Below are 18,089 nucleotides of genomic sequence, written 5' to 3' on the forward strand. Positions count from 1 at the left end.
ATCCAATTAAAAAATGTCTTTGATAAAAAAAAAAAATCCAAGTCAGTGTATATTGATTAGTGTGCTTGAATGTCTATAAACTATGGAATATACACTAGTTTTTTTTTTTAGCAGTATTGGCAGTGATCAGCGACTTATAGTGGGACTATGATGCTGTGGTCAATCTGACACTGGTTGGGAACTGACACTGATATCACCAGTGACACTAATACAGTGATCACTAAAAATACACTGTCACTGTACTAGTGACACTAGCTGAGATGGGGTTAACATCTTGCGGTAATCAAGGGGTTAAGTGTCTGCCTAATAAGTGTTTATGTGTGTTTTATGTGCTGCTTTTTACTAAAAACTTCTTTGTTCCTTCTCCCTGCAAAGCAGGGAGAAGAAACATGGAGATCATTTCCTCTTTACACAGCCCTTTTGTTCAACACAGGGCTCTGAACTGTGATTGGACACAGCCAATCATTGGCCGGTACCTGCTAACATAAAAATGCTATGTCTAAGCACAGTGGAGGTCAGCGGGGGGGGATGTGTGCACCCTGTGCCTGGAAGAGGCCAGTGACATACAAGTATGTTGCTGTGCCTGTACAGGCAGCCCATCCTCAGTACATTCCAGGTGGGCAGTTCTTAAGTGGTTAAACTACATCTAAAGTCAAAAACCGTTTTTCTTTCATTTTTGATAGTGGGGAAAGTTTTAAACCTCTGTTTCTTATTGTTGTCTGTGTCCCTGCTGAAAAGATTCACCCTCTCTGTTTGTCTTGATGATCATTGTCACTGGGACAGAAGGTGATGGGAATTCCAAAATTTTACAGTTGTCATTGGAGGGGGAATCTTCCAACAGAGCAGGGGCGGACTGACCATTCAGGCACAGTAGGGGGCCTGGTGAGAGGCTCACTGGGCACATTTCACTAAGCGGTATCTTTCCACATCCGATTATGCGGTAGGATACCGCATAGCATTTCAAAAAAAGTTTGAATTCACCAAAAAACACTACTAAAATATTGCAGGAATTTTTTTATCAAGTCATGCAGTATTTTAACAGTGAAAAGCACGCGTTAATGTTTCAGCTGTCAGCGGAGTTCCCCACTGACAGCTGAATGTAAAAGAAAGGATGGATTTTGAGGGGAACCCCCACGCTAAAATTTTTTTTGAAAATGGCGTGGGGGCTCCCCCCCAAAATCCATACCAAACCCTTATCCGAGCATGCAGCCCGGTGGGTCAGGAAAGGGAGAGGGATGAGCGAGCCAACCCCCCCCCCCCCCCCGAACCATACCAGGCCACATGCCCTCAACATGGGGGTTGCTGCTTTGGGGCGGAGGGGGCTCCCCTCCTCCCCCAAAGCACCTTGTCCCCATGTTGATGGGGATAAGGGCCTCTTCCCCACAACTCTGGCCGGTGGTTGTGGGGGGTCTGGGGGTGGGGGGCTTATCGGAATCTGGAAGCCCCCTTTAGCAAAGGGGCCCCCAGATTCCACCCCCCCATGTGAATGAGTATTTTACCGCTACTCATTCACAAAAAAAAAAAAGTGTAGTGTGGAAAAAGGCAGGAGGCAGTCTTTGACATGTCCTTTATTAAAAGAAGAAAACTAAAAGAACGTCCCCCGCAGTAGATCCAACTACCAACTGATGCCCGCCGCCACTACCCGAAAAAATAAAAAAACAGTGCTTTGTTCCCGATGCTGGCTCCCGGCCATCTGCCTGCTCCGCTGCCTCGACAGGTGTTAAATATGTAAGGGGCGGGGCCACCTGGGGGACATCATGTGTGTGACCCCCACCCTGTGCGGCATCATCAACCGGGGCATGCTGGGTCAATGATGTCACAAGGAGATGGGGCCACACGCGTGATGTCTCTGGGTGGTCCTGCCCTTTACATATTTAAGAACTGTCAAGCCAGCGGAGCAGGTAGACGGCCGGGAGCCAGCATCTGGAGTGGAGCGGTTTTCTTTTTTTCTCTCTTCGGGTAGCGGCGACGGCGGGCATCGTGATTGACGTTGGATCTACTTCGGGGGACATTATTTTATTTTCTTCTTTTAAAAAAAGGACTTGTCAAAGACGGTCTCCTGTCTTTTTTCACACTACACTTTTTTTTTTTTTTAATGGGTAGCGGTACCATGTGCCCCATACTCATTGACATGGGGGGGCCCCTGCTAAAGGGGGGCTTCCAGATTCCAATAAGCCCCCTTCCCGCAGACCCCCACAACCACTGGCCAGGGTTGTGGGGAAGAGGCCCTTGTCCCCATCAACATGAGCTCTCGCTCATCCCCCCCCCCCCCATTTTTTGATGTGCCGGGCTGCATGCTCGGATAATGGTCTGGTATGGATCTTGGGGGAGACCCCATGCCATTTTTTCTTAATTTTGGCGTGGGGGTTCCCCTCAAAACCCATACCAGACCCGAAGGGTTTAGTATAGATAGAGGGGGGACCCCACAACGTTTTATTTTTTTTTTTTATTATTTTTAATGCCCTTTATATGCAGCTGAGCTGCAATGTGTAGGTGGGGTGTTGTGTGGGTGTGATTTTGGCTTTAGTGTAGGCGTAGACATAGGGGGCCCCATTACCTCTTATTGCCCCAGAGCCCCATGAGTTGTCTGTCTGCCCCTGCAACGTAGACAACTTTTCTGAGACAGTTGTCTAAAAGGGGATTCCCCGTGTTGGAGAAATACCATCTTACTTCCTGTTGTGTCAATGAGACTGGAGATGAAAGGAAATCTTTCTACTCGGACACAGATTCCCCCGGTCCAGGCACACTCAGCAGGCAGGCCTCCACTCTATCTCCAGGTCAGAGCTCTACCACCCTTTAATATGGACCCCTCTACACTAGTGGTTGGTGCTCTGGAGAAGAGGTGTGTCAGAGCTCCAGCTTGTAGTGGAAACCCACCTAGTGAGTGTACTTGGGCTTACCGTCTCCCACACCACAGATTACTTTTCAGTTTTAGATTGGTATGATTTCTAACAAGACAGGTCAAGTTTAAAAGTTGTTTGCAAAACTAATTTTATTAAAATAATTGTATTTTAATCTTGATCAAAATTAAATGAGACTTAAGATTACAAAATAGCAGTAGGGTGTGCGCAGCATTTTGCCCCAGATAGTCCACATAAAAGCTGGCCCAGCTAGTGACATATTGTTTAGCCATTCTGAAATGTTCTGCTTTTATGGTAATACAGTCTGTTGGCCAAGAAAAACGGGTGCCAGGCATTCCTTTTTATTGCAGCATTACTGGAGCTAGTCCATGGCACACATTGTAGGCACTGGACACTTTACATAAAAAAAGAAAAGAAAATGAGATTACTGTGGGAAAAATGTAGCAGCTTATATATTCGTGTCTCCCTAATCAAGTGTTTCATATTATCAGAGTATTTGGGCACAGACTGCAAATTCTTCTCCTTCCAACAGTTACCGTACATAAACACATGGGGGGCTTTGAGCCTCCTATGTTCAATCTTAAAGAAAGGAAAACTTTTCTGTCCTTCAGCACAACCAATCAGGTACCTCTTTCTAACCAGAACCGTTAGGCCTTGTTTACACTTGCAGTTGATGGGTGGTAAAAACATGGCACGTTGTTACTGCCCCCCCCAACCATTCCCCCTTAAGCTGCAAAGGCTGCAGATGGTGGGTGTACACCTGTTGCAAAAATGGAATGGAACTGTGCCACAGTCAGCCCGCAACTGCGTGTAAAGTACGTGGTTGCGGCACAGGTTTTTGGAAACCACGCAGTTGAACAAATCACAAGAGGAACATTCTCCTCCTCCTACTACCTCTAATTCTTGCAGCTTTGTATGGATTACCATTTAGAAAGAGTCCAAAAGAGAACCGCTACTATCGGGTTGGGTTTTCCCCAACAAGTACATGTAGTCTTATTGTCTAGGACAGTGGTCTACACACTGTGGCCTTTGGCCCTTTGCTCGCCTTTATCCAGCCCTTAGGGCATTGTTCCTCGCACTGATGTGAGGCATCATTCCTCCCACTGACACCAACAATGAGGTACCTTTCCTTCCACTTACACTAGCAGTGGAGAACTATTCCTCCCACTGACACCATTGATTAGTTTTTTCATCCACTGACACCAATTATGGGGCACCATTCCTTCCACTGACACCAACAATGGGGCATAGTTCCTCCCACTGATATAAATGATGGGGCACTATTCCTCCAACTGACACCAATGATGAAACACAATTCCTCCAACTAATACCAATTATGGGGCACTAGTTTTCCTCCTACTGACCACCACAGGCACTGTCATTTTTTTTAATCCTACTGACCACCAAGCCTGAGACATTGTGTACTGCCACTGATGCTGGGGCATTTTCTACTCCCACTCTCATCAGTCTGGCCCTCCTGTCTGAGGGACCATAAACTAGCCTTTTGTAGAGAAAGTTTGGAGACCCTAGGTCTGTCTGGGACATCATAAAGGATATGGAGGGCTTTACATATGACAGGCACACTTATTTGACCACCAGGTCTATGGCCACCAGGTCTATGGAATCTAGTACAAGTCATACTTGGCAAGTATGGCAAACAATGTGTGTAATTCAAGCCCTTGGGACATCTGGACAGTGTGGTGTTAAAGTGGGACTATAGCCAGAACTTAAAGTTTTTTGTTTTGTTTTCTGTTTTGCTGGGATGGCTAAGATGGGCTGATCCTCCCCTTCAACAGGGATCGTGTGAGGCTAGACTTTTGGCCACGTGACTGGGAAAAGTCTGGAGCACTATTTTGCTTTAGAAATGTACACTCGCCGGTCACTATTAGGTACACCTTGCTAGTGTCAAGAAAATATCCCTCACACCATTACACCACCACCACCAGTCTGAACCATTGATACAAGGATGGATCCATGCTTTCATGTTGTTACACCAAATTCTGACCCTACCATCTGAATGTCACAGCAACCAGCTGTGTGGGATGTGATGTCAGCGGATTCACAGCTATCACTCCCTCAATTATGGGACTTTAAGGCAACCAAAAGAAAATTTTTTTAACAATGTTACAAAAAAAGTTTACAATCTTTTTAGTACAAAAAGAATAAAACCATTCCTAAAAACAATAGACACGCTTAAACCACTTTATTAGGTACACCTTGCTAGTGCCAAGAAAATATCCCCAACACCATTACACCACCACCAGCAGCTAGAACCGTTGATACAAGGCAGGATGGATCCATGTTTCATGATGTTTATGCAAAATTCTGACCCTACCATCTGTCATGTCACAGCAACCAGTCTGCCCATTCTCCTCTGACCTCTGACATCAGCAACGCATTTTCATTCACACAACTGCCATTCACTGGATATTTTCTCTTTTTTTCGGACCATTCTCTGTAAACCCTAGGGATGGTTGTGTGTGAAAATCCCAGTAGATCAGCAGTTTTTTAAATACTCCATACCACGTTCAAAGTCACTTAAATCCCCTTTTTTCCACATTCTGATGCTCGGTTTGAACTTCAGCAAGTTGTCTTCACCACATCTAGATACCTAAATGCAATGAGTTACATGTGATTGGCTGATTTAGCAATTTGTGGTACCCAACAATTGAGCAGGAGTACCTAATACAGTGGCCAGTGAGTGTATGTGTTTTGGTCTTTCTTTTGCTTTTTATTGATACTTCACAACAAGACTGTTGACTTCGCTTTCAGGTAACATTTTAGTTGGCTTTAAAATAAAGCTGGCCATACACTGTTAGAATTCTTTCTTTCAGCCTGCAGGCTGAACAAAATAAATCTAGCTGATCCTTCATCTACACTAAATTATGTGGATGGATGAATCCCCCTGCTAGGCTATTGTATTCTAGAAGCTGCTGACACCATCCATCAGAAAACCTGAACAGCAGCTGCATCTGACTGAAAGCAGCCGCTGTTCCTCCAAACATTTTCCAGTGAGCTCCTTCAACAAAAGTCAATTGAACAGTCGACTTTTGTGGAACATGGCAGGGCCACCCACTGATTGAATTTTGGCTGGTTCATCAGGAACCAGTGTTTCTGACCAGCTTTAGTCAGAGTCTGGAGGCTGTGAACACTGACAAAACATATGGTAAGTGCTGGGGTTAACTTTGTAGCCTCTAAATTCAGCATTGGCATGAGCGATCCCAAAACACTGACTATAGATCACTTTGGTATTAAGGTCTTACTGGTTTTGTAGATTGTAGAGTATATTGTGCAATAATGAATATTTTATAATTTTTTTTTCTGCTGTAGTGAAAAGAAAAAAAAGTTCAAAAGCTGAGCCTACAAAAGGTGTAGTAACTAAAGTAACGGGAAAGAAGATAACCAAAATAATTGGTCTAGGGAAGAAGAAGCCCAGTACAGATGAGCAGACGTCATCGGCGGAAGAGGACGTCCCAACTTGTGGTGAGTCCTTCGATAGAAATCGGAATCAAAAGCCTCTTTATTGGTTCATTTCAATATGCATAGGAGAGGTCTAAATTAAAGTTCCAGTTGAATGACTTATTGCAGCATCTTGGACCCCATTCTTTCCCGCTCTAACCTTTCCTGTATTTTGAGAGAACCCTTAACCTACAAAAGTATTTTGGCATATTGCCTCCCAATGATCTCAAAGCAGAGAGGAAACCAGCAACATATTTTACATGCCTTGTTCAGGACATCTAGAGTATTTGTAAATCTAATCATTAAAATCCCCCATAACAGATGAATGTAATCTTGAAATATGTAGCTTTCAATCCAAACCCCACCGGTAGCAGGCACCCCCACCATGTATCCTGGGCTGCGAGTGCCCATCAGTGCATCGGGGGCAGGCATGGTGGGTGCCACCGGGTAGAGCGGACATGTGTCTGCTCTCCTCTTCTTCTTGCTGACCTGGAAGCGATATGTAAAACATCACATCCGGGATCCCCTTTTACTTTCCTCAGCCAACTTGCAGTTTGATATTTATTGGGACACAAGTGAGCCATCCAGGGTCTTTTGTACCCCAGATGTCTCATTAAGGGTCCATGCACATTTGGTAGCTGAAAAAATGCCAGAAAAAGCAGCATAAAAATTCTCATAGTCGTTTGTACTGCACAAGAGTTTGAGAGTTGAGCATTTGCTGTTATAAGCAATTTTTTGCAAAACATTCCCCTCTGCTCATTTTCACTATATTCAGTGTACACTTGAAAACACTGAACATTCCTAAACACCACGTTTATGCTTGTCAAGGATTTTTTTTCTGCCCGAAAGCTCTTTTGAAAAATCCCATTCTCTTGTTTTTTGGGGTTTTTTTTTTCTCTGGCTGAAAATGCTTCTCTGCGAAAATGCCTGTAAACTCTCTAATGTGCATGGACACATAGATCAACAAAGAGCTGCTTATACAGGCTGAAGAAAACAACTCCAAAAGCCTGTATAAGCAGCACTTTTTATGCCCAGTGTACATGGACCCTTAAGAGAACCTGTTACCAAAAAAAATCACAAATGATATGATGAAAAAAAAGTTAAGTTAAAAAAAAAACATTTTGAGGCCTGGAATATTGTAACTGCGTGTTTTTGTGGCATTGGCGCAGTAAAGGCTTCTTTCTGGTATCTCTATTTATACACCGACACAATTTACAATTTAAAAAGCCACAGATGTAGGAAATTAACCTTTAATTGCCATTTTAACCCGTGTGTGTTACCCTGTGTGTCTCTTCCAAGGCCAAACATTCCAGGGGATGGAAAGTTTTGATCATTATGTTTTAAAAAGGAGCCAAACAACTATGCGATAATGAATAGTTTCATATGAGCACTATCCTTAACCACTTTCTTACCGCACTATAGCCGAAAGACAGCTATAGCGCAACTCCGTTGTGCCGGGAGGGCGTCCTCCCAGAACCACGCCCCCCGCATGACCCCTGTGGCATGCTCCTGGCTCACTGTGTGATTGCTGTGTCCTTTGGACACAACTGATCACATATGGCAGTAAATGGCCAATCACAGCGCCCCTTTATCATGGGATAAGCTATGTCCAATCACAGCTGATCACAATGTAAACACACTTGCCAGTTATCAGCAGTACTTTCCTCACACGCTGTCACAGCAGCAGAAGAGCAGAGCCGGTAACCGGCAAGTGTGACAGGGGCATGTACACAGATAATCGGGGCACTGATTATTAGTGCCTTGATTATAAGTGCAGCCCCATCAGTGCCATCTATATGTGCCCATTAGTGCCGTCTATCAGTGCCCCCTATCAGTGTTTATCAGTGCCCATTAGTGCAGCCCCATCAGCACACATCAGCAAAGGAGAAAAATTACCTGTTTGCAAAATTGAATAACAGAAACTAAGAAAAACTTTTTTTTTCACAAATTTCGGTCTTTTTCTATTTGTTTAGCACAAAAAAAAACCCCAGTGGTGATTAAATACCACCAAAAGATAGCTCTATCTGTCTCAAAAAAATGATAAAAATTTCATATGGGTACAGTGTTGCATGACCGCGCAATTGTTATTCAAAGTGCAACAGCGCTGAAAGCTAAAAATTGGCCTGGGCACCAAGGGGGTAAAAGTGCCCAGTATTGAGGTTGTTAAATAAAAGTTTTTTTTAATTATTATTTTCAATATCAATTTATCAAAATTTTATGATTTATGCCAGGGTATGCAATTTTTTTAGCACAACTGTATAGGGGGCTTTTAAAGCATTGGCTTTGGAAAATATAGGGTGCTGAAGTTTGTTGCCATTTCCTGGGTGCATGCAAATTTAAGGTTTGACATATTGAGTATCTCTTTACTTGGTGTAACCTCGTCTTTTATATTTTACCAAAAATTGTAAAATGTATATTATTTGTGTGCCCTAAAATTAACATTAGTGTGTTTTTTACTGAAAATTTTCATTTCCTAGTCATTTACAATATTACCATGTAATATAGCTTTTCTTTATCTATCCTATGAGTGCCTGTTGCTATGGGGTTTATTTACTAAAGCTGGAGAGTCCAAAATTAGACTCCCTTCTGCATAGAAACCAATCAGCTTCTAACCTCAGCTTGTTCAATGAAGCTTTGGCAATGAAACCTGGAAGCTGATTGGTTTCTATGCAGAAGGGAGTCTGATTTTGGACTCTCCAGCTTTAGTAAATAAACCCCTATGTGTCCAGTAGACACTCTCTGCACTTCTTATATGATGTAGGAAGAAAGATCTGATTCTCAAAAATTTTAGTCCAGTTAATAGCTTCTTTCCCAAAATAGATCTGCAGAGGTTTCCAAATACTGCCTAGATATATATAGTGTGTGTGTAAATATGTATGTGTGTATATATATATATATATGTATATATATATATATATATATATATATATATATATATATATATATATATACACACACCCCTGTCTTCTGCATATGGGCAATAAAGGTAATTGACTTTTTTTTTTAATAAATACTGTTGTTTCATTACAGGATATCTAAATGTCCTAAGCAACAACCGCTGGAGAGAACGCTGGTGTCGGGTGAAGGACCACAAACTCATATTCCACAAGGACAGGACTGACCTGAAAACACACATAGTCTCCATACCTCTTCGAGGGTGCGAAGTCAACACCGGTCTTGACTCTAAACACCCACTGACATTCCGACTTCTGCGGAATGGGCAAGAGGTGGCTGTGCTGGAGGTGAGCACCTCCATGGTTGTTGAAGGGTGCTTCAAGTTAAATCCTTTTTCAGTTACTTCATGTATTAACTCTTAGAGCCTTTGACACTCCTAGTATCTAAATAAAAGAAAACCATCAAACAAGCTTTGTGATGTAAGCCAAGGAAAGATTTTATTTTTAACTGTCACAATTTTTTATGAGCTTTTATGCACAGGAACACGAGAGCACACTGTTCCTCCATTATGAAAGCAACAGGCCTTCATACCCAAACTATCAATACCCAGGGTTCCCTCTGACACCATACTACAACCCTTCACTGAGGTCAGCAGCACTACACAGCTCCTCTAGGGTTGTTCTCTGTCTGTTGGAGTGGAGATAACTCTGAGAACATATGTGATATTCACCAACAGATGGTGCTGGGAAAGGATACAGACTTCAAGCTAAATAAACTATGGGACTGGTTTACTAAAGGCAAATAGACTGTTTACGTTGTAAGGGAATTTGTCCCAGAGCTTAGTGAATATGGTGAAATTTTACTTTGTAAAGAATGCCCAACCACATGCATGGAAAATAAAAAGACATTTTTGCTTGCACTTGAGCAGCAGAACTTCACCTCATTCACTAAGCTATGGGAAATTTTCCTTGCAAAGTGTGACTTACCTTGCAAAGTGAACTGCTTTTAGTAAATCAACTCCTATATGTCCATTCCCTTCAGGTGCTACAGCAGGCGCAAAGAACTGGCCTGCCACAACAAGCAGCTAGAAAAGTGTGTAAACTGCAGTGCCTACTGGCAGGAGGTCTGGCATTTCTAGCATTTACTAGAAGGTTTGGCTTGGCTATCTACACTTGTCTGCTTAGATGTTCTTGGCAGGGCTCAGTTATGTACACAAATTTGGCTTGGTGTGCTTTTTTTCGTCTTTACACCTGGACTGCTTTTACTCTTTGGCTTTGAAAAACTAAGTATCCTATGGCTTCACGGTGGGGAAGTGCCAAAGGCAGATTAAAAAATTGCAAAATTTAGCCATTAAAGAAAAAGGCAAACTGCTAGGTTTTTAAGGACAGACCAGGGACCTCAAAAGGCTTTTGTAGGAGATGCTGTAATCCTGGTTTACTTTTGTAGGAGCATAATTTATTGGTTTTCAACTGTAGTGCTTAATGAGATACAAATTATAACAAAAGACCTTTGTTGCTGAGTAATTAATTGTCATATTTGTGTTATAAACTTATTTTCTTTACTTTCTTTTCTGGCGCTTTAGGCGACTTCTTCAGAAGATATGGGCCGGTGGATAGGAATATTATTGGCTGAAACTGGTTCTTCTACGGACCCCGGAGCCCTGCACTATGACTACATTGATGTGGACACCACTGCCAATGTCATACAAACTGCCAAGCAGTCTTTCTGGTAAATTGATGTATTACATGATAAAGGTACCCATAGATGTGGGATGATCATCAAGTTCTGTCCATTTAAGCCAGGTTAGGCAATAGTCACTAGGATTCATCCTCGTGGTTTCTGGCAAGTCATGTTTTCCTCCTCTGATAAACTTGCATCAATTGCATTTACCTACTCTGAGCTTGTAAGTGATGTTACAATAATAGATGTTGGTCCTTTGGAATAAAGATTTACAGTATTTAGATCAGCGGTTCTTCCACATATTGGTTGCAGACTTGCCTGTCACTTTCTGTTACTTAACATTCGCTGGCTCAACATTTGCCAGTCTGTAAAATTGTGGAACATTACCAGTAATCATAAGCAGATCTGGGTGATTTAATGAAGAAGAATGTTCTTGGAATCCCCTAGGCTTTATAAATTAGCCCTTTGTCTCTGAGCAACCTGGGGCTTTATTAGAAGTCATGGATGTGAAACATTCACTTGTGAATGTATCTAACAATGATTGTGCAATGCCAGGAGTGAACTGGAAGAATATAGGAAATAATAACACTATTCCCTTAAACAGATGGAGCAGTGTATAGAGAGTGAAAGATCCTGGAGCAGCTCAGTGCTGCCCTCTATATAAAACATTTGTGGGGGCACCCTCCTCAGGGAGCTGACCCATGATGCCCTGCATTCACAGTATGCCCTCAGTCTTCCAGGCTGAAAGCAGGGCATCATGGTCCAACCCCCCAAGGAGGTGTAACCACCGTGCACAGTGAATTTCATTCAGCATTGAAGACTGAGGAAAATAAGGGCTTCGGGGTACAACTCTAGTTTTAAATTGAGCAATGCAACTAAAACTGCATTTTGTTTTGTTTTTTTTTGGTTTTTGACCAGTTGGGGGACAATGGCAAAAAAGGCCACTGGTTTTGATTTAGGGGTGAACACCATATACTGTAGCTGTGCATTTCTTTTAAATGGTTAAAGTATTAGTTCACCTTTGCAGCAAAAATGAAAAGGTGAACTAACACCTTACCCACACCCAGGTCCCCGCTGTACCGACCTCCAGCGACTCTGAGCCATCAGTGCCCATACAGCCGGTCCAGTGGTCTGGGTTAGAAATCCCCACTCCTCTCCCTCTTCTATGTGCAGTGCTTCCAGGATGGACTGGAGAAATCCTGATTGGTCAGCACCTGAACACTGAATCTCTCTGGCCCACCCCAAAAGCGCTGCACAGAGAAGAGAGAGAAGAGTGGTGATTTCAAATCCCTGGACCGGCTGCATGGGCACTAATAACTCAGCATCTCCAATAGATGCTGTAAGAAGAGCGGAGACTTCAGTAACCATAGTACATGTACATGTCAGTGAATGAAGAAATGAGAGGCATAAAGCATATTGGTAAGATATCTTAAAGTTGATCTTGTTGGACAGAAATTATGATGCTTTTTAATTGTTCAGCCAGAAAATTGGGCAATCTGCCTGGCTGTGCAGTGTGGCAGAGATGTGTAAATCACTAGAGAGCTGAACTGAATTACAAATTCAGATTTGCGAATAAAACAGTAAATATTTGTCAAGTAAATGACTTTTCTATGTCCTAGCAGAGCTTTTGGAGTCACCTCTCTGCTAGCAGCTTACTAATTGTACAGTGATATGACATTTGTCCAGTGAGCAGACAGGTGACACAGGAAATAATAGTCTTTCTCTGGCTATGTAGTATGGCAGGTAAAATACGTACGTAAAGCGGCAGTAAACTAGTTTCTGGTACTTTTACCTGCAGGGAAGCTTATAATGAAGCTCACATGTAGGTAAAATTAATATTTCCTAAATGTGCTCCGTTTAGGAGATAATCCAGTGAGCAGCAGCTGGTGACGTCACCGGTGCATGTGCTCTGAAGGGAATGCATATTCATGCGGTCCCTTCAGAGTTCAAGCCTGCAAACCTGAAGACCGGGTGAAGGTGGAAGCACTATTAGCGGTGACAGCGTGCTGCTGGAGGGCTTCGTTATAAGGTAAGTCTCTCACAATGAGCTAGTACAGTCAGGTCCATAAATATTGGGAGATCAACACAATTCTAACATTTTTGGCTCTATACACCACCACAATGGATTTGAAATGAAACGAACAAGATGTGCTTTAACTGCAGACTGTCAGCTTTAATGTGAAGGTATTTACATCCAAATCAGGTGAACGGTGTAGGAATTATTGTGTCGATGTCCCAATATTTATGGACCTGACTGTATATGATGCATACTAGCATATTATAACATTGCCTTGCAGAGGGGAAATCTTCTTCTTTTTTTTTTTTTTTCACGTTACTACCGCTTTAAAGTGTTTGTTCGCTTGCTTGCATAAAGTTTCACTTTATGAAAAACAAAGATAACCATGTGGATGGAAAGAAATCAAAGAGAAAAATAAGCTGGGGCAATCATCTTAAAGAGACCCTATCACCAGATCATTTTAACAGCAACCCTCCTATAAGATTATATGTGCATTTCACATATGTTATGAATGTTATTTACTGTAAAAACACCCCTTGTTTAAACATCCAAAAGCCCTGAGACTGCTGCTCAGCACCGCCATCTTGGATGTGGCATCATCAGCCCCAGCAGACTCAGAATTGTCACTCACTTACCACCCTATATTCTTCCTCGATCCTCCCCTTATGGTCATAAAGGGTTACATAGGAAGGTGGGGAGAAGGGATGAGGAGCTGGGCCAGCACAGTATTTGGACACTCCCAGAAGAGGAGAGGGCTATGTAATGCAGGGATGGAGGGGGCTATGCTGAGGAGTTGACTCTTCCTGGAGCAGGTACATTTTTTAGCAAAAGCACTGTAACTTAACAATTAAGTATTTGTTTTCCTATTATCTGCATTTGTCTTTAAGTTAATGACAGGGTTTCTTTAAAGTTAAACTTCACCCTAAAAGGGAAGTTTTGCTATATGCCCTCATCCCCCCTCCTCTTCTTCTCTTGGAATTTTTTTTTTTTTGGGTGGGGGGGTTACGTAGTTTCAGTAAGTACCTGCTCCCTCTTCCCCTTGGATTGCCTAGGTGCTCCTCCCCTCACTGCCCACAGCCTTCTGGGATGTGTCATAGGTCCCAGCAGGCTGCAGGACCATTCAGACAGCACAGTGTGGCACTAAAAATGTCAGCCTGGGGTGAGGACTACGCTGGATCCCAGGACAACCAGGACAGGTAAGTGTTTAGAATGCACATAATTCAATGGAGGTGCAAAATTGTTGATCATAAACCCGTGAAAACCATGTCTACTGCTTCTGTGTCTTCACAAATGTTTGTTGAATTCTATGAAGCACAAAATGTGATGATTCTGTTGTTTTCTGTTTAGGGATTCAGTTGCCATGCAGCAGGGCTATCCAAGAGTTTTTACATAAAATCATATTAAGGTATTAAAAAACAAAGCCCCTCACAATGAGTCAGTTTTTGGCATGCCCTCCAATTATGTAGCATGCTAACCTCAGTACTACACCCTTGAAGACATTCATCCAAATATCCAAGATTTATTTGTGTTTAGTGTGAGGGAACTAAATCCCATATTATCATATCCTCCTCCTGTAGTGGTTGCAGACTGATAATATACAGTGCCTTGAAAAAGTATTCATACCCCTTGAAAGTTTCCACATTTTGTCATGTTACAACCAAAAACGTAAATGTATTTTATTGGGATTTTATGTGATAGACCAACACATCTAGAGAGTAAAATTTGTGCCCATTCTTCTTTGCAAAATAGCTCAAGCTCTGTCAGATTGGATGGAGAGCGTCTTTGAACAGCAATTTTCAAGTCTTGCCACAGATTCTCAATTGGATTTAGGTCTGCATTTCGAATGGGCCATTCTAACACATGAATATGCTTTGATCTAAACCATTCCATTGTAGCTCTGGCTGTATGTTTAGAGTTGTTGTCCTGCTGGAAGGTGAACCTCCGCCCCAGTCTCAAGTCTTTTGCAGACTCAAACAGGTTTTCTTCTAAGATTGCCCTGTATTATTCCCAGGTGGTGTTGGGATCTAACCATTGCTTCCCCAGCTTCAGCCCTAAGTGGGTTTGGATAAAATTTTTGATAGACCTGATAGGGCATTACTCCTGGTTGTCTCTCCTGTGGCTCACTAGATACCAACCTTTTTGGGGGTGTTCTGATCGTTAGCCGGGATTACTCTCCAAGAAGAAATTTTTGGTTTACTCTTCAACTATCTTGCTTTAATTGTTACTTTGATGTGGTAATATATATCTCCTGAGGAAGCCTCTACAGTCGAAACATGTCAAGATCACTGCACCACAGCATTCTACAGTATGTTGTGGATACTGTAAAGGGGACAGCACATTCACACTGTTATACAAGCTCTACACTCACTACGTCACAATGTAGCAAAGTGTCATTTCTTCAGTGTTGTCACATGATAAGATAGAATAAAATATTTACAAAAATGTGAAGGGTGTACTCACTTTTTTGAGATACCGTGTGTGTATGTATATATATATATATAGTGACATGGGCGATGATTAGCTCTAGTGGGAGATGCTTTCCAAGTGAGTCCACGCTAGTCAGAAATTCTTTTTTCAGGTAGCCCACTTTTATGAAAAGTTAAGAAACAAAAACACAAAAGTCCAAAACAAGCTTTCCCACACAGGGGTTCTTCTCCAGTTGTAAGTAGAAATTAAAAATTGCCAAGCCTCCTGGCTACTCCTCGTTAGCAGTACCTCTGCTGGTATGGGTCTTCCCTCCCAAGGCACTTTGAAATCTCCAAACTATGGAGCCCAATCCAGAAATATCAAAATCCAGACAAACCTGCAACAGCAGTTTTCTCCACGCAAAATCTACACTCTGCAGTTCTGTACTTCACACATGTGCAGACCCTGTGTCCATTACCAGACCACTTTTACCTGTTTTTATCCTGTGACAGGGCTCTGCACTGTTACAATATATATATATATATATATATATATATATATATGTGTGTGTGTGTATGTATGTGTATATATATATATATATATATATATATATATATATATATAATGTCTTGCACCTTAATAATCCCATTTTTTTCTTCTTATGAATATGGTTAGCTGGTTGACTTGGGTAGGAGATGGGGACAGAGAGTTGGCCTAGGACAACAGGAAGTATAAATCCAGCCATGTTTATGATGCAGTGTTGGGGTCTGTAGGAGGTGGGGTCCCTTTTTACACAATGTACCCCCATCAAATTTATTTTTATTGGGGGCAACCCTTCACCAGTTTTACTTGCTTTAAAATGTTATGGAGGAGCAACGTTTTGTTGGCGCCCATGTCATAATTAACATCATAGCTCATGTGGGTTCATAATGTGCACAGCCTCGGTTGCATTGTGGGAATTATCCCTGGTCAGTTTTGATAGGAGGGAGAAGTGCCACATGTAGGGATTCAGATTTCTGCACGCATACCTGGCACCGTCATTATAAACCATCTTATTTCACAGAATGGGCTGTCTTTTTGCTCACACTATTACTGGTTATATGATCTCATCATTTTGGTGCAGACAGTGTGTTTTACTTAATGTTCCCCACCCTGTTATGGGTAGGTGGATACGTGCGCATTCCTCAGTGGATAGAATGTCTTGCATATTTCACTGAATACATAATATTCACATCTTGATGCAAGCAGATAAATTCTTACTAGAAGCCCCAAAATATGATTGTTGCTCCCCAGTGCAAACAGAGCGCACAATATCATTTCATGTAAACTGATCATTGCGAACACTAGTTTAGTGTACAAACTGGTTGCTGCTCTGTAGAAGACAGGTGCTCTTGAAATAATAACTCCAGGTGTATATGTAAAGGTCACCTTTATTCCTGTATTCCTGCAAAAGCAATGAAAATCCCTTTTCAGCTCAGCTGGCAATTACCGGAAATCTCTTACCGAGTTGCTTGATAACATCTGAAGGCTTATGGCAGGATTGCTTGCTCTGTCGGCTGATTCGGCTGTAGGGGCGCATACTAAAGCTGGCCACATACATTACACGGCACTGATTGTCCAATCTCTGCACAACCTGCATCAGATTCACCAGCAACTTCAGAAACACCAGCAACTAGGCAGGGTTAGGACATATTTAATAACCCATTCAATTCACTGTATTTTGAATTCGGTAGACCGTGATACTGCTTAGTTGTTGGTCAATTTAATATTAGATAAACGCATAATTTAAAAAAAAAAATCAGATTTACTGTTCAGTCTGCCTGTTTAACCATTGGAATATTGAAAGTGATCATTTGATATGTCACATTTACAGTATCTGCAGTGATCCAGTTGCTTGATTGTAATTCATTGTCTGTTGCTATAAAAACTATAATTCTTAGTCTCAACTGAAATTAATTTTCAGTTGGCACATAAACCATATAACACAGAAAAAGTACGGCGCTATAAATAAAATAAAAAAAAACTAAAAAAAAGTGAAAAGTCTAATGATTTCAGGTAGAAATAAAAAGTCTCTCTTGAAAGATATAAATTAAAAAAATCACTATGGAAGTCCACCATCACCAGCACCTCAGAAAATACTGCCTCTTACCACAGCACAAGTCTCACAGCAGCAAGAGCAGTAGAAAGGATTCTGCCATGAGCAGAACTTCACTTTGCAGCCTTGTCCATTGGCAAGCAGACTTCCTCAAGCAGTTCCTACACCCAGACATGAATGGTGTCACAGGTGGGGGACACTAAAAGTGGACTTCTTGACTTTGAGGTTCAGTAACAAAGTACCAGTACAGAGATCTCCTGGCAAAAGCAGTGAGTTTAGTAGACCCTGATCTATGCTGTTCCTCTCTCTCTCTCTCTCTCTCCTTAAAACCTCTTCCTCATATACTTGGCAGCATCAAGATGGGGGCATTCTGGTGATTCTCATTGTTCCGGACTGTCTTGGTAGATAGGGGCAGCACAGTGGCTAAATGGTTAGCACTTCCGCCTGGTAGTATTAGGGTCATTGGTTCGAATCCCAGCCACGGCACCACCTGCCTGGAGTTTGCATGTTCTCCCTGTGCCTGCGTGGGTTTCCTCCAGGTAAAAAACATGCGTAGAATGTATGCATTTATGTCATCACAATATATCTGGAACAATACTCAAACTAAATCCTATAATACAGAATGTTCAGTGGACATGTGTGTTTCATGTGGGCAGCACAGTGGTTCAGTTGTTAG

General features: G+C 42.1%; 1 protein-coding gene across 2 annotated transcripts in view; it reads left to right on the top strand.

The window, feature by feature from the left end:
* Window positions 1-18,089, top strand: part of AFAP1 (actin filament associated protein 1) — a 228,393-nt gene that overhangs the window by 175,191 nt on the left and 35,113 nt on the right. For both annotated transcript variants that reach the window (XM_089691578.1, XM_089691579.1), the window contains exons 9-11: window positions 6,192-6,344; window positions 9,351-9,562; window positions 10,798-10,943. In XM_089691578.1, the coding sequence (XP_089547704.1) occupies window positions 6,192-6,344; window positions 9,351-9,562; window positions 10,798-10,943 (511 nt within the window). The remainder of the gene's footprint in view (window positions 1-6,191; window positions 6,345-9,350; window positions 9,563-10,797; window positions 10,944-18,089) is intronic.

This window comes from Staurois parvus, unplaced genomic scaffold (genome assembly GCF_062004578.1).
Source record: "Staurois parvus isolate SC_StPar_1 unplaced genomic scaffold, SC_StPar_1.0 ptg000564l, whole genome shotgun sequence".
NCBI classification, from domain to species: domain Eukaryota; kingdom Metazoa; phylum Chordata; class Amphibia; order Anura; family Ranidae; genus Staurois; species Staurois parvus.